We start from the raw sequence: 22949 nt of genomic DNA on the forward strand, positions 1-22949 counted from the left end.
CCCCCTTTTGCTAACAAACAAGGAATTTAGACTTCCTGCCCAGGGGAGACATTCCTTAGGATGACAATCTGCCATCTCCTCAGTTTGCTGGGTTTTGTGCCCCCAATCTCGCCTCTCAAATTATTGGCCTGTTGTGTGGAGAGCAGAGGGAGCTTTATTCATTCAATAAAAACACTGAAATATCAGAGCACTTAATTATCCTTTAGTATATCTAAAGTGTGCTTCCTACTGGTGGGAAGAGCAAAATGGTTTAAAGACTTAATGATAAACGGTTCATAAAAATAATTTTCTGTAAAACCTCACTAAAACTGAAAATAGGGTTTATTCTTATGTTCATTTTATAGAATATTCTGACTAAATGAGATGTATTATATTTGGCTATTTTGTTGATGAGACAGAAACAGAGAAAACTGTGCACTCTGGACCCTGAGTTTATAACGTAGGGGAATAGCAAGCCCAAGGAAGAGTCTCCCTCAAAACATGATTCCCTTGGAAATCTCACAGTTATCTTCAGGTTGGTTAAAAGGGGTCTCTTGTGTGGGTTTTGTTTTTGTACAATTTCCTATACCTTGTTGGAGTGTGAGAACCTGCCTTGCATTGTGGGCATGGGAGAATTAATTTGCTTACAGCAAGAGCAAAAAGGATTGGCTTTCTTCCATCTCTTCCACCATCTGGCAGACTGTCTCTCTTTATTATCGCTTCAGAAATGCACGTAGAGCTCCCACCACTGTCTTCAACACACACAAGTTCTGAAACACCTGTTTTCTACCATCGCTGATGGGAGAGACCCAGAAGAAAATGCAACTTCCCTGTTGGCCCTACCTGGGGTTGTTACAACTGCTGCCATGGGAAAGCCATTCCCAATCCCTTTAGCCATGGTGACAATGTCTGGCAGGATGCCATGGGTTTGGAAGCCCCAGAAGTGAGAGCCCAGTCTTCCAAATCCTGTCTGCACCTGATGAAAATAAACGCCAAACCATTGGAAACCTTTCAAGAAATGATGGCTTTTCTGACTTTGATCACTTCCCTCTCCTCCTCTTCCTCTTCTGTATCATCGCTGCCAGTCATCAGCCTCACTATCTTTGTAGGATCATGGACACAACACTTAATCTGTGTCTGAGCTTTCAGTTACCAGATCCCATTTACTAGCTTCGTGGGATTTTGGACATATTTCTGAAGTCCTCTGAACCTATGTTAACTCTGTTAAGTAGAAATAGTAATAGCAATACATCACAGGGCTGCTGTGAGGGTCAGATAAGTAATGCACATGAAAGGAACATTCTGGTTAGCCATCTTTAATAAGGATCTCCAGTGGGTAAGGCAGCAGGGGAGAAGCTGCAGTTATAGGGAGGGGATTGGGGCCGGTATGGCTGCTGCCTGATAAAACCGGGGCACCAGCTGGCTGAGTCAGTTGGCCCGCTGACTCTTGGTTTCAGCTGGGTTTGTAATCTTGGGGTCCTAGGTTTGAGCCCGTGTGGAGCTCCATTCTCAACAGGGAGTCTACTTGAGATTCTCTCTCTCCCTCAGCCCCTCCCCCACACTCACGCCCTCACTCACTCTCTCAAATTAATAAATAAATCTTTAAAAAAACAGTGATAAAAACACCCATCTTAGAAAATTCTGAAAGTCTGGGCACCTGGGTGGCTCAGTGGGTTAAAGCCTCTGCCTTCGGCTCGGGTCATGATCCCAGAGTCCTGGGATGGAGCCCCACGTCGGGCTCTCTGCTTCACAGAGAGCCTGCTTCCTCCTCTCTCTCCTTGCCTGCCTCTCTGACTACTTGTGATCTCTGTTTGTCAAATAAATAAATAAAATAAAAAAAAAGAAAATTCTGAAAGTCATATATTTTTAAAATTCAATCTACTTTCTCTCATTGTTAGCCCAACTGTGGCAGCTTCACTAAGTGCTGATTCCAAAGGTTAAAATTGATTCTCTTGCTGATGTAGCAAATTGTTAATCTTCTTCTTCTTCTTTTTTTTTTAATAGCAGTTAACTTTCTTCAGGACTATGTTTGGTTTGCATTCCCTAAACTCCCAGTAGCAGGTCGGGGAAGGGGGTGTGCGGTGGGTTGGCCGTGTGTATGTGTGCAGCACTCTGGGGGGGCCATCCCGGCCACCTGGGGTTATCAAAAACCTGGCTGCACATGAGGAAATTACCAAAAAAATTTGCAGAGGGGACAGCCCAAAGACTGCCATAGGGAATGTTTAGATGAGGAAAAATGTTCAGGTGGAAGACAGCAGGACTGAAACAGGTGGGAAACATAGTCACAAGCGCCCACCTGTTCTTGGTGGGTGGAAGTGCTTGTTTGTAGAATCATGACTGGTTACCCAGGAATGAGCCAGGGGCTCTCTGTGGTCCTGGGGACCATCCTCTGGTCCTTTGACCTCTGTTGCTATTCTCAGCAGACAAAAGACTACTGTCTTTGATATACCCTGATATGAGGTGTGATTATGATAAAATTGTTACCTTTAAAAAAGACACAAGCTAATGCTTGCAGAGTTGGTGAATTTTGTTCCCTTTGGAGTGTCCCCTTGGTGCTACTGTATGCTTATTCCTCCAATGATACCTTAACTTCAGCTATTTTAGAATTTTTTTGGAACTAGTTTTTAAATATCTGGAACGGTGTCCCTCTCCTTTCTTAGAGGCTGCATTTGTTTTTCTTTTGTGGGAGGAGGGGCAGAGGGAGAGCAAGAGAGAATCTTAAGCAGGCTCCATGCCCAGCACAGAGACCGAGCTGGGGCTTGATCTCATGAGGCTAAGATGGTGACCTGAGTCGAAATCAAGGGTCAGATGCTTAATCAACTGAGCCACCCAGGTGCCCCATGCATTTTTCTTTCTTTTAATATCTTTTCCAAACAAGGTTTTTTTTTTGTTTTGTTTTGTTTTTTTTGTTTTTTTTTTTTTAAGTTAAGGTAAGATGAATGCTGCCAGGCTGGTTAATACTATTTTGGAAAAATTAGGATGAAAACTTGGTTATGAAATTAAATTTCCTGTGTGGTTTTTGAACTACCCCTGACACAGTCCCCACATGAGAACGTAGAAAGTGCCCACTAGCCACTCATTTGATAGACTCCATTTTGGATATTTAAGTTCTGTTGTGCTTGTTAAATGGACCAAATAAGCCACTAACCAACCAGGCAACTAGCAAAGGCTTCATTAATTCATACCCTCACCCTGGAATTCCCACAGGAGATGCTTTTGTCTTGGATTTCGGAGGGAGGTTCGAAGAAGTTTCTCCCTTTGCCTTTCCTGCCCTGGCTCCCTACCCATAGCCGGTCCACAGCTCACCTCATCTGCAATGCACACGCCTCCCCGCTCCCGCACCAACTTGAAGGCTTCCTGTAGAAACCCCTTTGGATACTGGACGACTCCATTTACCCCCTGCAAAAGACCAAACCTGGGTGTCCTCTAAGAACAGCATGGTCCTTTGAAACTATTAAGGAAAAAAAAAGAAGCTAGATCATTATCATCAGTAGTATTAGTAATACTAGAAATTTTTAAAATGGTCTTTAGAACTGCTCCAACTGTGGGTGAAGAGAGGGACCATTACTCTATGCCATTCCTTTGGGGAAAACGAAGCAAATGCTTATTTCTGAGATTAGATATAAAGTGGATGAAGGGGATTTGGTAAAATTGAAGAGATACTCCCCCTGGCAGTATGGGTATTAAACAACTAAAATTTGCTGGGGTTTCCATTTCTTCAGAATTTTAGGAATTCAGTAGTTTCATCTATCTGTTCAACCCGGGAATGCAGGAGTGTTTGAAGGTCAGTAGAGAATCAGGGGCCCTCTTTTTTTCAAGGAGACCAAGAGAATGAATTGAATTAGGAGAGGGACACAGCAATGGTCACTTCAATATTTTCAAATTCTCTAGAATGTCTGAGTTAAAACTCTCTGATAATTTAAAAGTCAGCCCAATTGATGTCTAAGGTCAATATACCCACTTGAATTGGCTCTGCAAAAAATCCAGCAATTGATTTGGCCACAGAAGTGTTCAGAGTATCTTTGAACTGTTCAATATACTGGTCTTTCGCTTGGCAGCAGTCTGCAAAAAAACAAGAACCACCAACCAACAAACACACAAAACATAGCATTTGAAGATGTGAGAATGGCATTCAGTAGAATGGGGGGAAACAGAAAAAAAGAAAAGAGGATGAGTAGATTGATTAGAAACCTTAGAATGCAGTAAACAGGAAATGAGGGCATAGCATTCTGAAGGGGGGACATTCTTTTGCAACAACTTGCACTTTAGTTTGAGCAGAGAGAGTAGGAGAGCCATAAAAACATACAAGAACCACTTTAGTCACTTCCATCTGACGTTCCAAAGTATCACTGAGTCTGGAATACAGAGCTATTGCACCCAAGGATGCCTATCCTCTCAACTGGGTAGATTTAATTCAAATGTAGTTGGAGCGTGGATTTCATCTATTTGAAAATAACTCTATTTACCTTTTATTGCCCCTTAATCTGATGTACCGTTTTAAAGCTATAGAGTGTCTCGGTCTTTAGAGTTAGTAAATATGTTTATAGAACAATTAGAATCTGGTCTAAAGAGGAAAGTACTGGAGTCCGATAATGTTCACCCATGGTGACAGGGGGCAGGAAGCCTTTCCCAGAGCGACTGCATCCATACACGACTGAAACTTCAGAAATTTTATCCATGTCTCTAATTTGATTCTAAACAGCACCACACAGCCCGTATCCATGGACAGCAGAAGGGTGCAGAGGGAGGTGTGGACGTGGCAGAGCCCCAGCCCCAGTGACAGTGAAAGCAATCTGGGAGGAGAGCTACCACCTGCCATCCCAGCACTCGCTGAGATGCGGGGAGGTTGTCTTATTCCATCATCATCATCAACACGGAGGCACAAATTATATTTTATACTTCAGCTCTTCATTTAAAAATGGGAAAGAACACTCCCTGGTCCCAAACATATTTTAAGGTACATGTGGTATTTGGGAGAGCTGGCTCGACCAGGGACCTGACATCTTCGGTTAGTTGGAGTTGGGGGCTGGAAGTGCAAAGAAGGAAGTAATGGAAAGGGAATCAAGCCCAGAAAGCACATTTTTTGTCATCGCTGAAGTTGTTTGATGAACAGGATATGCTAGACAAATAAACCCATGCCCCTAGAGAATGAATTTTTAAATTCTTAGTAAGAAAGGAAGAGAAAACAGTCAAAGATGACTCTAAAGGATGGAACATATGTTCAAAAGATACAATTTGGACATTTAGCAAGCTGAGCTATAAAGAGAGAGATCAGAAGGTGGAGCAAAATCAACCCTAATGGCTTACATTTGGACAAAACCAACCCGAGACAAGGTTTTGCTTAAACTGGTGATAGACCTTTCATGATTTGTCCCCCACTGCCCACAAGTGCAGTGATGAGAGGGGTCACCTGCTGTAATCAGCTTCTTATTCCATTTCACATTTCACATTTCCTTCCTGAGCTCATTGCTGTAACTCCAGGTCAGGCTGCTTTTGGAGAGGGATGGGGTGCAGTGGCATCACCATGACAACAACAAGGGTGTAAAGAGTAGATGTTCTCCTGGAGACCACATGAGCAACAGAGTAGAGACGGAAGCATTTTTACTTTAGCTGCTAAGGGAGAAACCATTAAATGGAGTGAAAGGCCAAGAAAGAACAATTCTTAAGGAAAAGGAAACTCATTTTGCAAAAGGTGGGGAAGAATGACATGATAGGTACAAAGTCTGGGGTTTCCAGGGGCTGTGGACTTTAGGAGGTGAATGTCATCATGGGTGACATCTGAAGTTCAGGGTCTGGAATGAACACTTGGAAAGACAAAATCCTGACAAAAGGATAGAGGAAGGTAATGAAGTCTCCCACAGCAGCGACTAGATCAGGCTCACAACATGGACCCTGCTTATGCCCATGTGGACCATGAGGATGTAATCCTGAGATGAAAGAACTTCTACCAAGATTGGCACCTGTATGTGCCCAGTGAACAAACCCTAAGAGGAATTGAGAACTGGAATCTTCTATACTCAAACTATTTTATATGTTGGCTTACTTCTGCAAACCTATGAATCTGCCATTTTACAACAAGGACCAAACACTTCTCAGCTCCCCAAAGCCCTGGAGGAGGCTGAAGTCCTTTTTTGCATTCCTAGTCCATTTAAATATATATCAGCGGTGTCTCTTGAAGATATGAGTTAAGAAAACAGCTGACTTCAGATATGCCAAAGACGACAGTCCAGAGAAGCAGAAATGGATTCTGTCACTATCATTTAGCCTCCAAATGCCACTAGAGAGATGACCATGGGGTTCTAGCATTTTCAAGTTGGCTTGGAGCCCAGAAAGCCTCAAAGAAGGAGGAGGTGGAGAGGATGGAAAGGGAGAGGGACCCAGTGTGGGGAGGGAAGGCAAGAGCTATCTCTTGAGCACTTCTGCCTGCTAGGTTCCATGCTCATGGTTTTGTGGTTGGGTTGAAGTCCACGAGGTACATGAAACCAATTGTAGTTCTTGATGCCATTTAGGTTGGATCCACAGGTCTGGCTCTATGGGTACACTTGACATTGCTATTATCTGCCTCCCTGTACAGAAAGCTCTCTTCCCTTGATCTCATGAAGCCTAGTAATGAGAGACGGATACAGGTGCTGCTATCTCCATCTTCCAAATGAGAAAAAAGACACAATAGGTGGAGCCTTTGCTCATAGCTGAACCAGCCGGGGCTGGGAGTGGACTCCTGGTCTGCTGACTTCACGGGTCTCCTAAGTCTGGCCAGCAGAATGGGAATTATTGTCAAGCCTGGGTTCATCCTGCTGGAATGTTAGTGTGAACAAAGATGGCCATAGGCTGGGAGCACTGGTTTGGAGTCAGAAGGCTTAGGGTGAAGTCCTAGCTCCCCAGCCTCCCCTCTGTGGGCCTTGGTTTTTTCATTTTTAAAATGGAAGGTATCTATCTATCTATCTATAGATAGATAGATACACACACACACACACACACACACACACACACACACACACACACACAGCTTTAAGTCTCCTTACAGTTTTCAGTTCTGGGACCACAGCATCCTGTTTCAATGCTCATTCTTTCATCCTCCAACCTCCATTTTGCCATTATCCCATATGAACTTTAAGGAGACAGGGATTTTTCTTCCTTTCAAAGCTCATTTTTTTTTAAGACTTCCATTTGCATTCTTTTTCTCAACCCCGTGAGCCAGACTATTTCGTCAAATACCTTCCGCAGAAGCATTTAGCTCTTTCTTTCAGCACTACTTAGAAGCAGCTATTGAAAAGTCTTGAACTGTGCTGACAGGCACCAGGGGAGACCTGTTGATTAGCAAAGAAGAGAGTCTGCTTCCAAGCCTCCTCTCAGGATAAGAATAGGTAAAGAATGTCACTAAAACTGCCATGGGTAAGTGACAGCTTTCCTTTTGAGAACGCCTTTAAAACTTGCAAGAGATATCAGCAGCCTTTGGGAATGGCCTTATGCTTTGACAGATGCTGTCATTTTGGCTGGCACTCTGAATCCCTGGGGGTGGGGTGGTGCGCTTCCTGTCTGGCATTCAAGAGATTGCAAAAAGTATTCTCCCCCACCCTTCCCCACTGGGAATTGGTAAACAATTCTACCAGCCTTATTTTCTTTTAAAATTGATAGAAGAGCTGTTGCTAATAGAGCTAAAAGAACCCCTTTAATTAAGCACCAAGTGATTGTCTGTTTAGCCCAGCTATGATAGTGTGAGATGCTTTTCCTCACAGCCAGACAGCACCGTGGTGCGAGGCATGGGAAATGCTGATTCTATGGGGGTGGGGGTGGGGTGGGGTGGGTTTCTAGTTTTGTTTCCTTGACTCCTCCCGTTTCCATTTTTTTTTTTTTTTCCAATCTGTTCACTTAGGAATAGTACAGCCTTTCTCTAGTTTCCTTGCCCCTCCTGACCTTCCACCACCCACCTCCCTCCCTGACCCCTTGAACCTGGTGCACAGCTGCATTTCCTAATCGTTTGCACTGGAGAATCTCGACAGTGGCTTCCTCCCCAAGGGCCACGGAAAACATCTGGGCACATTGTCTGCAAGTGACAAAAGAAGGAATTTGGCAAACCAGGAAGACAAGGTAGCCAATTTGAAGGAGAATGTGAGGCCATCAGGGTAAGAGGGCTTCTTAGTTTGATATTGAGATGCCTCCCTTGCTCCTCTCCCACCTTGGATGAAACTCTAATATTTTGGTTTGAAAAGATAATTTTTTTCTTAGAAATCAGTTATGTGGGCACTTTACAAAGGAAACTGATTTCAGTGTCAGCCTGGAAAGAACTCGCTCAAGAGTTTGGAGAGTAAGGGCATCTGAAAGAATAGGAATAATTAGGTATCTGAGTCTTCTGCTGAGGTGGGTATATATAGCAAGTGAGGACAGAAGGTGAGTACAGGGATGATGGTTCTATAGAAATCTTAGGCACTCAAGGCTCTGAGAACTAGTTTCAATGTATTTATTGGTAGTTTACTTGATTTTGTTTAAAAGCAGAACAAACTTTAAAAATCTCTATCACTAATTATTACTCAGACTCTGAAGGCCTTTCTAATAAACATTTCCTCCAAGTGGGCTTTGGTTCCACTAAGTCAAATTCAGCCCCTGATTAACGATAGGCTTTACATTCATTTCGAATCCCAATACCTGGACAATCTGATCAATCATAGCACCTACCCAGCAGACTTTCGAGAGACAAGATAAAAATCCCAGAACTCACTGATTGGCAGCCCATCCCACTGGGGAGCTCCATCTTGTAGGGCCCTACGTTGGTCAGGCCAAGTGTGTAAGGACTGCACCCATGGTAGCCTCCTCTACAGAGAAGAAACAGTGAGAAGATGGGGTTAAGTTCATTTTTCTTCAATTCAGTAGAACACCATTGACGTGCAACTCCAGTGATTTCTAAGAAATCTTCAAAGGCTCTGCCAGGAGAATTTACTTATTTGTCTTTTCTCCTGGGGTCAGAGATTTGAAATGGTGAAAGGAAGCTTTGGAGAACATCTGGGCAGGAACTCTGACCTTAACTGATGCCCTACTGGATTCCTCTACAGTAATGAGACCCATCTTTCAGCAACATGCCAGAGATTAGATAGCCAATGAGCATTAGTCTTCAATGTAGTCACCTTGAGAAGCCAAGTATTAGTTCCTGAGATGTGGCTGGTGCACAAATGCCTCAAAAGCCACTTTATTTGGCGTATAAAGATCACAGGTTTGTTTCTTTTTGAACCCAAGACGATCATATTTTGTCCATATCATCCTCATCACCAGTCTTGGCTTCAAAGGGGTTTTGATGGTTCCCTAAATCAAAGTCACCCTGACACGAGGATTTACAACTATTAAGACCATTCAAAAGGATGGTCATCTATCTTGAAGGAGGAGACATGAACATGTGTTGAACCCCAGTAACACATGACTGTTTTGAATAGATCAACACTTATCTGGACATGTATATTCTGGGATGTTTATTTGGGTAAAACATCAATCACTTTTTTTTTCTTGCCGTGTTTCTTTGTTAACAAATGTTTCCTTCGTTACTACATGTGCGTTTTATACGGATTATGCAGTATTGGACATGCTGTGGTATTCAATCTTCTTTTGAATGGAGACAGAAATTATGGCCAGACAGGTGACAGACCAGGACTACCTCTTCATTCCACCTACTTTGAGTATAAGCTGCTCTTTGACATAAACCTTATTATAAGAGCCTATTTCAATGTGCTATATAAAATTACCCAGAGGACACAACTGCAAACAAAATGCTTAATTTTCTATTATTTTAACGCTAGTAGAGTTGCCAAGGGTTTATAATGAAGTTACTAAATTATCAGTTTTCAAAAGCCACCCAAAGAAGGAGAAATATACAGGTTAAATATGCATCCTCTGCACTTAAAGAGAATAAAGTTAAAGCCATGAGCATCTGTGGGTGTTGACCAGTCATTCACTACTCGGCATTTGTCCTGGTCAATACCATACCTTCAAAATAAAAAACAAAACAAAACAAAAAACTGACATATGACTATCTCTTTAAATTTATAGGAAGATCTGTGACATAACTAGTACTCCAAGCTGTTTGTTACCCCAGTCAGGGACCCCTAATTTAGGGGCTCCTAACTTGGATCAGGCCAGTTTAGATGGGTTTATCCAGTCATAAAATTCACTGGACTGATTCTTCCCTAACACGTAAAATTAGAACAATACTCCTGGGAAAGCCCCCTTCCCCTCCAGGCTATGTTTTAAAGATGCCCATTTAGTACTGGAGTAAGTCAATGTTATTGAGGTTGAATATTTCAGGGCGTGGTTACCTGAAGGAAATAATGTCTGTGCTGTTTGAGTGTGCTCTGGCCATCAGCATGGCTAGATCATTGGCCTCTGAACCACTATTCACCAAGAAAATGACCTGGAGGGAAACAGAAGACACGTGACATCATACGTTCATTTATTTCCTTTTTACCCAATTAATCTGAAATTGCTAAAGACTGTGTGTCCCAGCCTCTAATTATTAAGGTGAGTTCCCTGTAGACAAGCAGTCCCATCCCCGGATTACTATGTTAACTCTACAGCTTTTCACTGAACAAGCTGCTAATTGCTAGAGATACAAAAATGGCCAAGGGATCATCCCGATTGTGAAACATTCCAAGGTTTCACTGGCTCTCATCAATGTTCTGCAAAATGCCAAGATAGGGAGACCCGAGGCTGGGTATGGAATGGTTAATGGGTGAGTGCGTCTGAGGACTGGATCATTTAGCTCTTGAACTTCAACCACCTGAGTTTTGAAGGCTGGGACAAGGCAGGCCCCTTGACTCTGTAGCCCCACGGGATGTCCTAGCCTGTCTATTCAGTGTGTGTGAATATTGAAAAAACAAGCAAATGAAGAAAAAGTGCAGCTCCTCCTGGTTAGAAGAAAAGGGAGAAGTGAGGGCACCTGGGTCCTCTGGGCTCAGGGCCTGCACCCCTGTTGACATCCCTACTTCTACTTCTCTATGAACATGACTGGGCTGCACTTAGGTTGCAGCTGGTCCAGCTTTCTTCAGCTCTATAGTAAATAGAGAATCTAGAGAATACAGAAAATAATCCTAAAAACCAACCCTGGGTGCTGGGTACTGTTCTAGGTACGACATATATTAGTTCAGTGAATCTGGAAATGCAAATCTTGGCCAACACTTCAACATCTCAGTTCAGTTAAAAAGAGACCTATTCAGTCATTTTGGATGCAGAAAAATATCTCATTTAGCAAAACTATCTCAGTGCCTCCTAGGTTGAACGGACTGAATGGGATTTAATTTTAGTAAAAAATGGCTCCACTCTGTAAAATGAGCCATGCAAATGACTTTGTAGAGGGGCCCTGGAGCCAAGAGAAGGAACTCTCCCATCCCCCAGGAACACAGAGGAGAGTGTCCAGGGAGGAGGGCTGGGCTTCTGTGAAGCGACTTTTGCAGACCCGTGGCCAAGGACAGGCAGAGGCTGGGAGGTGATGTGTGAACATTGGCTAGCTTCACCAGCGATTCTTAAGTCCCTGTCTTCTTGATCCCTTTCAGATATGGCTATTAGTTCACTATTTCAGATGCTCAAAGCATGGACCAGATTCGCTGTTCATATTCCTGCTTCCCTGGGATCATGAGACTCCTGTTCCTTTGAAGAGCATCGTACCTTTAGAGGCTCAGGAAGAAGTGCCGAAAGCTTCTCTGCGAACTCGTGGATTGGAGAGTGGAAGAAGAGGGAACTTGTGTGCCACAGGCGGCCCAGCTGCTTTTGTGCCACTGCGTTTACCTTCCTGGAGCAACAGGAGAGCAGAGTTCCCCATGCTGCTGGTGGCCATGTTCCCCCCAACATGCACACACTGGCCATTGAGCCCAAACATGGGGCTACTTCTCAAATAGTTTCAAGAGGCTGGTTTCATCCACACATGGGAAGAACTCTAACCAGCAGAGCTGGTTAACCAGTAGAGCTATCTGGCAATGGGATGGGTGGTCTTGAAATGTTGTGGGTTCTTCACCAAGGGAGGTGTTCCAAAGGAGACCAGATGACAATCTTGCAGGGATTGTAGAAGAGAAATTCCTACTTCAGGACATAGACTCTTTTTTAATTAGGTTTTCTTATTAAATATCCTTTGAACAGTTTGGAAACTAGAGATGACTAGGTGTAAGACTGAGTGTCTTTTCATTTACTCTTCTAAAGAGTTAGAGATCCATCATGCATGTGTATATAAGGACCACATTTCTTTCTTCAAAGGAGAGTCAAGTATCTGATTCCTAACAGTGGTCAATGTTGATGGACATTTTGTGACTCTGAAACTATACTCTGTCAAGGATCAGAGGGCTCATGTTGAGGGTATGTAGGACCTGACTAGGAATACCTTGAAGAGATAGGCCAGGATGTTTGAACTTGATCTAAAGGACAGCAATGGCTAGAGTTAACACACCAGTTCTATCTGTTAGTAATAGTTATTCACACATACACATACACACGCAAGTTCGGGGCTAAATAAATAAATAAAAAATGAGGAATTTAAAAAAAAAGAATAATTTGAGAAGTACCAGATCAGACAGATTTCTTTACTGTAGGACTTGCCAGTGCCTTTGTTAGCCAAATACCCACTGTTTCTTTCCAGGAGGGAGATATAGTTTAAAGTGTTTTTAAAGCTTATTTTTTCATGGGATGCTTTACCAACTGACCTCTCCTGAAATCGGGGTTCCACGACTCACTTTAGAAAATTGCAGAGTATCAATAAACTCTTAAACAGAAGAGGTAATTGATAAAAGTGTTGTTCAACAAAATAAACATGTGAGCCATATGAGGGTAGGATAGATAGGGGAAGGCTGGTAATGGTGAGGTCAGCCAGGAGGGCAAGGTGGCCTTCCAGGTGTGGGAGGAGGAAAATTCCTAGGAGGCCGGGAATTAGTGGGGTACCTGTGGGTATTAGTGGGGGAATTAGTGGGAATTAGTGGGGGGGCTGGTGGGAGAGGCATTTCAGCAGAGGGAAAGCTAGACCTTGGAATCAGGTGGGCTAAGGGGAGTGAAAGTCAGGGATGAGTCAAAGATGACCTCACCATTCTTGCCTGTAACGTCGGGGAAACTCCAGGATTAGTCAAGAGATGCAGCCAGTGGCTGCCAACTCCTGGCAGACGACCTTTGCAGATTGCGAGGCTCATGTGTGCTCCTTGAATAAATGAATATGCAAGTAGAAACAGTATAGTGGAGGGTATGAGGGGTTTGGCCTCAGTAAGGCTGAACTTCAGCTGATGGTAGACTATCATGGAGAGGGGTGGGGATGTCCTAGATGCTGTGGGAAATGTGGGGCATCCTAATGCCCACTCTGGGTTTACTGGAGTTATAATAGTAGCTTGGTGAGGGGTCAAGTTGAAGAGACAGAGCTGGGAAAGGCTGTGGAAAGGTCACTCACTGACCAGGAATGGCCCCATTCTATGGGGGAAATAATAAGGCATGAGGAGGTTATAGAGAGAAGAGCAGAAGGCTAAGGAAAGGGTCAGGGGGTCAAAGGGCAAGCTGCAGGGTCAGAGCGAGATCAGGAGAAGCACAAAGGTCATGAACACCATTGAGTGGTCGACTCACAGGGACAATATCTAACATTATTAATGAAATCAAATTTTTTCTCTCCTTTGTTTATCTTTCCTTCTTTCATGTGTGCTTATCACATATTTTAGACTGCCTCTGAATTTTATTTTACAAGCTCCTTTGGACCTCACATGGGATGAGTGCCTCCCAGAGACAGAAGCAGGAAGGAGACGGCTGTGGGAGGAAGAGGTGAGCCTAGACCCTGGAGGTAAAACTCGCTCCTCCCACCTGACAGCTGCTGGAGGGGAAGATCTTCACTCCTACTTTGACAGAAGGACCCAAACTTACTCAGTCGATTTCGGCTTGCTGCTATATTCTGGTCTTACTTGAAGTAAGCTTTGTTGGATGGATGATTAAAGGCAAGAGCGAATAGGCAGGAAAATGAGAGAGTGGCATCAAAAATAAAAGAACCATAGAAGAACCTGCCCAGGGTATTTGTGTGGGTGGGTTGATAACGAGGGTCCAGAGAATCCCAGGATTAACGGATCCATGCATTTCTAATGTAAATTTCCAGCTCTGATTACTCCTCTCTTAGCATCCTTTCTTTCCTCATCCATCCATCCAACAGTCAGAGGTGAGGAAGATCCTTAGGCTAGAAGTGATTTCTCGATTTATCATTCCACACCTGACACCCAGCCTCCCCATGGGTTTACGAGAACTGCTTGCCTTTTCCTCAGTACTTTGCCTCTCTCTGGAAAGCTGTCACTAGTGAGGACAAGTACACACATACACAACCACACTCCAATCACGTGGTACACGCCTCATGGCAGGAGAATGAATAAATCTTGCATTGTCGAGAAAACAAAAAGGACAGTGTTAAGATTTTTTTGTTACCCAGGAAATAGGGAGCACGGTGGCCATAAACCAGATATGCCTAAGGAGAGAGAATTCATAACCAGAGTCCTGAATCACTAACGTGATCACTAGCCTGGTCTCCATATATTCTTCGGGAGTGAAAATGCCAGAATTTTAAGGATACTCACGGGTGGCAGTGACCGACACTGACAGTGACAATCCCAGAAAAGAAATCCAGGTATCTGTTTCCCTCATAATCAAACAGCCATTCCATGTGACCCTGGTGAAGCAACAAAGGCTTCGGGAAATACGCCGTCGACATGGGAGCGAGGTGTTGACTGTGGATCTCCAGGACACGTTCATAGGCGAGGGACTGTAGATAGGCAAGATTTAAGGGTTTAAGATCTCTTTTTCCCTCACCTTCACATTTCTTACAAGATCAACAGCAGGGCCTAATGCAGCGTCTCGCCTCTATGCTGACCGAGCATAGGCTGCCATCCTGTGCCCACACCTGGGGGTATTTGCCCCATGTCCTCCTTGCCCAAGGTCCTTCCTTCCTCTCCAGTACAGGAAATTATTAATGTGGCCCTTTGATCACTTTCTAGATCAAATATGAAGAAGGAGGCTGAAATTTTCTACCTTTCAGTGGAAAGCCTTGTCTTTGAATTCATGTTAGCTGTAGGAAAAAATATAAGGATTTTAGAAGTAAATGTCTGTGGTAATGTTCCTCCCTCCCTCCCTCCCTTTCTCCCTTCCTTCCTTCCTCCCTTTCTCTCTCTCTCTCTTTCTCCCTTCCTTCCTTTTTTTCCTGCAGTTTTTTTTTAAGGTTTTATTTATTTATTCATGAGAGACAGAGAGAGAGAGAGAGGGAAGCAGAGGCAGAGAGAGAAGCAGATACCCAGCTGAGCAGGGAGCCCGATGAAGGACTTAATCCCAAGACCCTGGGATCATGACCTGAGCTGAAGGCAGATGCTTAACCATCTGAGCCACCTAGAGGCCCAGTTTTTTTTTTTTTTTTTTTTTTTTCTTTTGAGTGAAAAGAAAGTGAAGTGCTGGTGGTGTTCATGTCTTTACCAAACTTTCTCCTATCCTTCTCTTCTTTATGGGTACCTCCTGACTATTGACTCTACAATTTCTAACCTATGAGTATTATATAGAATAAAGTTAATGGAAAGGAAGAAAGGGAGGAAGGGAGGGAGAGAGGGAAAGAGGAAATTAGGGAAAGAGGGAGGGAGGGAGAGAGAAAGAAAGAGAAGCCCAATATTTCTTAGTCTGAAAGCAAAATTATAATTTTATATTTTGGATGGAAGGACTCCTGAAGGTCAGATCACACATTGCTGTATGAGAGTCAAAACAACATTTTACTTATTTTTAAATTTTTTACTTTTTTAAAGATTTTTAAATTTATTTATTGGTCAGAGAGACAGCAAGAGAGGACACACAAGCAGGGGGAATGGGAGAGGGAGAAGCAGGCTTCCCACACCCCGATGTGGGGCTTGATCCCCAGACCCTGGGATCATGACCTGAGCCAAAGGTAGACGCTTAAGGACTGAGCCACCCAGGCGCCCCTCAAAACAACATTTTAGAAAGCAAATGCGTAGAATCACCTTTGTGATATATGTCTTTGTGTGTCTCTATCTATATTTATATCCCTGTGACAAATAGAAATAGTCTCCTTCTTGTAGTCTTAGTCTGTCTCCGCTGTGTCCCGCACATGCACAATTCACACAACATCACTGAATGGAGTAAGAGCGTTCAGACCCTTCCAGTGACTTAAGGGATAGAATATCTAAGATGTGAGGGCTTAGTAGCAGGCAGGGCCATCTGTCTGTCTTTCTCGAGAAAACAATTAATTTAGCCCGTTCAAGAAGAACAACTTCCTTGGGTTTTCCTAAAATTCTGACTCTTACCTGGTATTTTTCCGGTGTGAAGTCACAGGGAGGCATTCTGTGTTTTGTATGAAGACCAAGCTTGGCCACAGATGTCCGGAAAGCACCTATTAAAGGTGAAGTGAGTTAGGGTCCTCAATTAAACCTCAAACATGCCTGTTTGGAAAAATCACTTGTATGTGTACACAATCTGAACCAAGATCTGTAGGCAACTTCATTTATTCCTTAGTTTAAAAGAATAATTCAAATTGACATTTGGTTTGAATTTAAAAACTAAGGTATCTCAATAACAAGTTATTGGGAGGAAGAAAAGGAGAGTTTCTTTCAAATCTAGTCCACAAAAGCATGGAGGATATTTGGGGGGAGTCCACTTTTTTCCCACTGTGGTCCCTCATGAGCTCTTCCACATCCTGCACAAGGGATGACATTTCTCTCTACTGTCCACCAAACTTCTGTGCATTCCTGGAATAGATCTTCTTTATAATAGAGGCACTTTCTAAGCTTTGAGTGGCATAGTGCCCACATCCTGGTGCCAATCTCAGTTCCTGATACCAGATTGGACTTCAGTAAACAAGGCATGAGTGGCTGTTGACTATCCTTGTAGAGAATGAGGAGAGATAGGTGTTAGGCAATGTAGTATAATAACAAATACACATAAATAGGTCCAGAAGACAAAAACCATCCTCCAAAACCCAACACAAAGACCATGACAACACAAGACCAGACCATGGCAAAGCGAAGATAAGGTGAGCCTGGGGAATCACTTAATATTTGGAGCTAGAAGGGGCCTCAGATTTTTGTTGTTGTTGTTAAAATGCTAACTTTATAGATGAGGAAACCAACCCCAAGTAGTAAATTAATTTGCTTAAGTTCACCAAGCTAGTTAGAGGCAGAACAAGAATGAAACTCCAAATATCTTGCTCCCAGCCTACTTCTCTTTTTCTCATTCATTGGCCACCTTCACCTCTCCTTTCCAGCACAGGTTTTGACCTGTCGTTAGCAGTGGGATGGGATAACGGAGTTACAGAATATCATAGTTTGGAAGAGATGTCTGGAGACCTTGTAAGTACTCTTAGAAAAGAATACTGCTACTTTTGAAGATTCAGTGTCAGTATCAAGATCATTCTACAGGTGGAGAGAGCTGAGAAAATCATGCCTCTTATTCAGCATGAAGGTTTGAATCCATAGATGAGATGTTGGTGTTTTGTGTAGTGATGAAGTCACAGTCCTGAGCAACACAATGAACATTTGTGTTTTTAAATGAATCTGGAAAGTAACAGCTCTGAATATGTTTTTCTTCCAAGAGATCTCATTCACTTTTGTCCTCTAAATAATCACTAATGTCATTAATTTGCTCTTACCTTAAAAACAAGAGACTTTAGGCTATCCATGTATTAAAATGAGGAAAAAAATAACAGTTTAAGTTTTCTGAGAATTTCACCTTTTGAAAAGCTTTTCATTGTGTATCTCTGCATTACTCTTTTGAAATGGAAAAAAATATTCTGAGTGTTTCCAAGAATTCAAATTCCCTTTACTCTTTCAGTCCTTTTTTCCTACCTGCACAATTGGAGCTGCTCATTGATAAGACTCTAAGTTCTCTTGACTCTGAAGCTATAGGGATTATGAAAGTTAGTTGGGGGTGGGGCAGAGTTGGGGAGAAGGATTTGATAAAGAAGAGCCCAAATTTCAAACAGTCAAGGCAGGTTTATTCAGTTCTTTTTTCACCAGACTGATAGGAATGTGATAGTGGAGTGAGGGATCCAAATGAAATACATAAAATCCTGTTGGAAGGAAGGAAGGAAGGGAAGAAGGAAGGAAGGGAAGAAGGGAGGAAGGAAAGTGGGAAGGGAGAAGGAAGGAAGGAAGGAAGGGGAAGAGAGGGAAGGAGGGAAAGCGGGAAGGAGGAAAGAAAAAGGAAGGAAGGAGGGAAGGAGGGTGAGTGGGAAGGAGAGGGAAAGAAGAAAAGAAGGAAGGAAGGAAGGAAAAAAAGGAAGGAAGGAACGGAGGGAGGAGGGAAGGTAAGTGGGAAGGGGGAAGGAAGGAAGATAGGAGGAAGGGAGGGAGGAAAGGAGGGAAGGAGGGAAAGTGGGAAGGAGGAGGGGAAAAGGAAGGAATGAAGGAAAGAGAGAAAGTGGGAAGGAGGAAGGAAAGAAGGAAGGAAGGAAGGGAGAAAAGAAGGAAGGGAGGAAGGAATATTTGGAAAGGAGGAAAGAAGCAAGGAGGAAAGGAATCAGTCAATAGTGAAGTCAATCTAGGTAACAGCTCATAAGTCTATTGCCTTTCATAGCTCCTCTCTCACCAAACAACTCCAACTCAAAACTAGTAGTAATGATAATAGCTGATGGACATAAAGAAACAAAGGCTTTTCTTTATTTGGTTTTCATTATTTGCCAGAAAAAAAAAGCAAAATCTAAATATCTGGATATTTGCCTGCATTCTTTGTTCAAAATAGCCTCTGTTTTGAGGATGACACGAGAGTTGAGGATTAATAAACTTCCGGGTTCTGGGAGATTGTGGCTGAGCACATACACACATGGGGGCTATGTGTGTGTGGTGCGGGGTGGCGAGACAGACCCAAGACAGTGGGGGAAGGGAAAACTGAGATCTGGGGTCATAAAATGGAATTGCAATGGAATTGATCTATTTCTGTATAGGCATTTTTTTGGGCTTCTTTGTTATTATAACTGATCTCATGTTGCCCTTTTAGGCCTGATGCTAAATACTGATGACAGTTAATGATTTTCATCCAATTCACCAATTTTCTCTCCAGTTCACCTGGACAACCCAAGACATTTAAAGGTGGAATTCTCTTTGGAGAACACTACTGCCATTGTATAAGAAATGCAAATTATAAATGGCTAGTTGGGTTTAATTTTCCAGCTACTTAATTCTTACAGAGTTCCACTACAAAGTCACATTAACTTGGTTGTCTTTCCCCAAAGTATCAAAATACTACGATCATAGTATCAAACAGTGAAAATCTGTTGGGGCAAGATAAGGGAGGGAGATCAATTTTTGTGGGCATTTGAAAATTCTGGGCAGAAATTCTCTCTGTAATGAGAAAGAGTTTTCTAACATTCATAACCAATTTTCAGTGCAGGGGGTATTTAATAAGATCTTCCTACCTTTTCAAATAAAAAAAAGGTATAAATTATTTTGTAATACACAATGAACATAGTTTGCAGAACATTAAGGTGATTTATTAAAATGCTAACTATGACTTATTTCTGCATAGCATATTAGGTAACTTTAAAAAAGCTTGTCACTCGGGGCACCTGGGTGGCTCAGTCGTTAAACGTCTGCCTTTGGCTCAGGACAGGATCCCAGGGTCCTGGAATCGAGCCCCACATCCGCTTCCCTGCTCAGTGGGAAGCCTGCTTCTCCCTCTCCCACTCCCCCCGCTTGTGTTTCCTCTCTTGCTGTGCCTCTCTCTGTCAGATAAATAAATAAAAATCTAAAAAAACCCCCAAAACCAAGAAACTTGTCCCTCAAGATATCTCATTTTCGTACGATAGCCAATGAATTAAGAAAGGAAGATCTTATTCACCTAAGGGCCAAGGGAGGGACAGATTGCATAAGGGACATTTGCAGTTTTGAGAGACTTTGGTAGGGCTGAGGGCTAGAGAAGCTGTCTCCCATAGAAGCGTGTTGAGACCATGTTGAAGTCTGGATGAATGCAGGGCCATGGCTGGCGGGGGAGAAACGTTATGTCGTCTGCTTCCAGACCCAAGAGGGGATCCTTTTCCTTAGTAAACTGTTCCACGTTCTGCAGGAAGTTACAGGGTACACTTGGCATTGAGCTAGAGCACTAGGTCCCTCTGAACTGTGTGCTCTCAGTGACAGGATGCTCACAAGGTGCCTGCCTCCCACCAGTGAGGCCAGGGGGTGGGCACAAGACCTCCAAAGGATGAGCAAGGTGTCCCCTCTTTAGGATGTGGTGTCTTGAGCAGATGCCCCCCATTGCGGGGAATGGCTGCAGGCCCTCATCAGAACCAAGACCTGCTTCCGAGGCTGTTCCTGCAAGGAGGGATGCTATCCCTGCTAGGCCCTCCTGATGTCTCTTCACATCCACTCCTGCCCACCTCCTCACCCTCCCACTGATTCTTTCGGTTCCCTACCTCCATATCTTTCCCATCGGGGTCTTTTCCTTAAGCGAGGCAGGGTGGTTGCTGGTGTCCACAAGCAAGAGGTCTGCCCGAATCCAAGGCTGGTGGGTCCATCCCTCCTCTTGGCACTTTTGGGAGCAGGCCTGCCCCTCCTGGACTTTTTCAGGGGTTCAGTCAATTCTGCAGATGGCAGCAAGGACTGCCGGGGGGCGGGAGACCTCCCTTCAGGGCTCATTTTAATAATTCTCTTGGAAAAGACTTTGCAGGAGTCTTGGGAAGTTTCTCAGCTGGAAATGGGCACCATTTGCCATCCATCTGCCCTCTGGCACACCCTTCCTTGTGGCAAAGTAGGCAGACATGGGAAAATGGTACTTTCAAGCACACAGCCCATCTCCCTAGAGACTATATACACTTAACGACTATCATTAGTAAGGAAGAAGGCACATCGGAGATATTTTTTCTCTTCTTTTATCTTGAAACAAGTTTCTCCTATAACTCTGTGCACATGTTTAGCCCCAAGTGCCCGTGCATATCAGACATAGGCAAGGCTGAGTCCTTGACCCGCACATATATCATACAGACTATATGCAGGTGTTTTACAAGGACGGTGACATATTTATTTTCGCCTGCCTGGCCACACTTAACACCTGGTGATCTCCCCATCTAAACCAGACTCTGCCTCCCTCCTCTCCCATTTTAATTTTCTATCTTCCCACCCTAATTTGGTTTTATTCATCACATGTATCTCTACTGGGTGTTTTCTACATATTTATCTGTTGGTTTGTGCTCTGTCTCCCCTACTGGGATACAAAACAAAACCATGGCTTTTTGCCCTGCCGTGGCTCTTTTCACATGTGGGTCCCTAGTAGGCACTCAGATACTTTGCTTGCATGTGTATCTTGCACAGAGTGTGTTCCTAAGAAGGGAGTGGCCAATGAGTGTGTGTTGGAATGAACAAACCCAAGAAGGCGTGTATCTAGGCACAATAGGTCAGAAAGTAGAAATAAAGGCCCAGAGTTTCTTGAAAGGGCAGGTAGAGCATGGCATGGCGTTCATGTCTCTGTGGCCTAAGTTTGCAAGAGGACTTTCCCTCCGTAGTTTCTCAGTGCAGCTATGGTAAGGAATCCCCAGGACTTACTTGATCAAGAAGATTTCACCTGCAAGCTTCACCTCTACCAGCATCAGCCCAGCTCCGCAAGGGTCAGAGGTTAGGCTAGGAAAGGGGAAGGGGGGCAGAGAGGGCACTCTCTCCTGCTTCGTCAGCAGCTGGTACTTGCAACATAGTATCCTCCTTATGGAGCATAAGACTCTGGGTATAATTATAGCTCCTTCTCAGAAAATGACAGGGTTAAATGATATTCTGACAAAATCCCATGACTGAGGAAAAGAGAAGCCCAAATAGGGTTGGAAGAAGTATAGGGAAGGAGGGGCCTAGTGGAATCATTCTGACTTAGAGCCAGACTGGGTTTAGATGGCAAGTTGTCACTTCTGTGTTTCTCTCTTTGACCAACTTTCTTAATTGCTTTTACTCTTCTGTCTCCTCAGCTGTGAAATGGATTAATAATACTCACTAGTAAGTTTGGGTTAAAGATGAAAGAATAATCCTCTAAAGCATGAGAAGTATTAAATTTGAAAGAAGAGCAACTGTTGGGAAGATATAAAGCAAATAGGAGACGAAGGAAAGAGAGAGAAAAGGGAAAGATGAGAAAATGAAGATCACATTGACCGTAATGGGGGATGGAAGAGGATTTTCTGTACCTGACTCGGGCCTGTGAGCACACGGAAACCTGCAGACAGCTGCTTACATTCACGTTCCGTGAGGGGAATTGCGGAGGAGGTGAGGTTCAGGGAAAATCACGAGCACGGAAGAGAGAATACATAAAGCCACCAATGGCTGGTGACCCCGGGTCTTCTCACACTTTGTGTCCCCGCTGGAGAGAGAGTCTGAGTGGAAGGAGAGAGCTCAGGGTCTAAGTCCTAGCTCTTGGTTGTCTCTGAGGAAATGACTGCACTCCTCTGAGTCTGTTTCCTTGTCATTGCTTGAGGTGATGGTACCACCTCCTGCGGGCATGGCGGGGGCTTCATGAGGAGGCTTAATGCCTTCCAAAGTCATCGGCCTTGAGTATCTCTTTATTGCAGTTAACAGTTAATCATGAATGGCTTTCCTTTTATTTCTCCTTTATAATACAGCTAAGTTACCACATTGTTTTCATTTGGAAATTGTGCATCGTTGGGTTTTATTATCCGTGGATTTCCGTTCAGGCAAGGGGCAGGGTGGGGGTGTAGCAAAATATTGGGCTCAGATGGCTCAGATATTGTGTCAGATGGCCTCTCTCCAAGCCCCCACGGCAGGCTTAATCCCAGAGCCCCAGGCAACAGGTTCTGAGCTCAGCCCAGACCCTCTGGCCAACACTCAGCTGACCCACGTGCCCCTGGTTTCCACTCACCGCTCAAGGAAGGGCACATCTTGGGGATCCTGGAAGAGGAGGTCTGCAGGTACCGAGCTCTCAGCAGGTGTCTCCAGGCTGGAGTCATCCCTCCCAGGCAGAGAGCGAGCCCCTGGCGAAGCAGTTCTGAGGAAGGGCTCCAACTGCTCATGGGCCAGCTGGAC

General features: G+C 43.9%; 1 protein-coding gene across 1 annotated transcript in view; it reads right to left on the reverse strand.

Annotated features, from left to right (window-relative positions):
• Window positions 1-22928, reverse strand: part of AGXT2 (alanine--glyoxylate aminotransferase 2) — a 34825-nt gene extending 11897 nt beyond the window's left edge. Inside the window, exons 1-10 of the mRNA XM_047731237.1 lie at window positions 22786-22928; window positions 16254-16339; window positions 14532-14716; window positions 11623-11746; window positions 10278-10372; window positions 8696-8789; window positions 7930-8023; window positions 3941-4041; window positions 3286-3378; window positions 823-955 (exon numbers count right to left, since the gene is read on the reverse strand). Coding sequence (XP_047587193.1) covers window positions 823-955; window positions 3286-3378; window positions 3941-4041; window positions 7930-8023; window positions 8696-8789; window positions 10278-10372; window positions 11623-11746; window positions 14532-14716; window positions 16254-16339; window positions 22786-22873 — 1093 coding nt within the window. The 5' untranslated portion in view covers window positions 22874-22928. The remainder of the gene's footprint in view (window positions 1-822; window positions 956-3285; window positions 3379-3940; window positions 4042-7929; window positions 8024-8695; window positions 8790-10277; window positions 10373-11622; window positions 11747-14531; window positions 14717-16253; window positions 16340-22785) is intronic.
• Window positions 22929-22949: the final 21 nt, after the last annotated feature.

This window comes from Lutra lutra, chromosome 5, assembly GCF_902655055.1.
Source record: "Lutra lutra chromosome 5, mLutLut1.2, whole genome shotgun sequence".
Classification (NCBI taxonomy): Eukaryota; Metazoa; Chordata; class Mammalia; order Carnivora; family Mustelidae; genus Lutra; species Lutra lutra.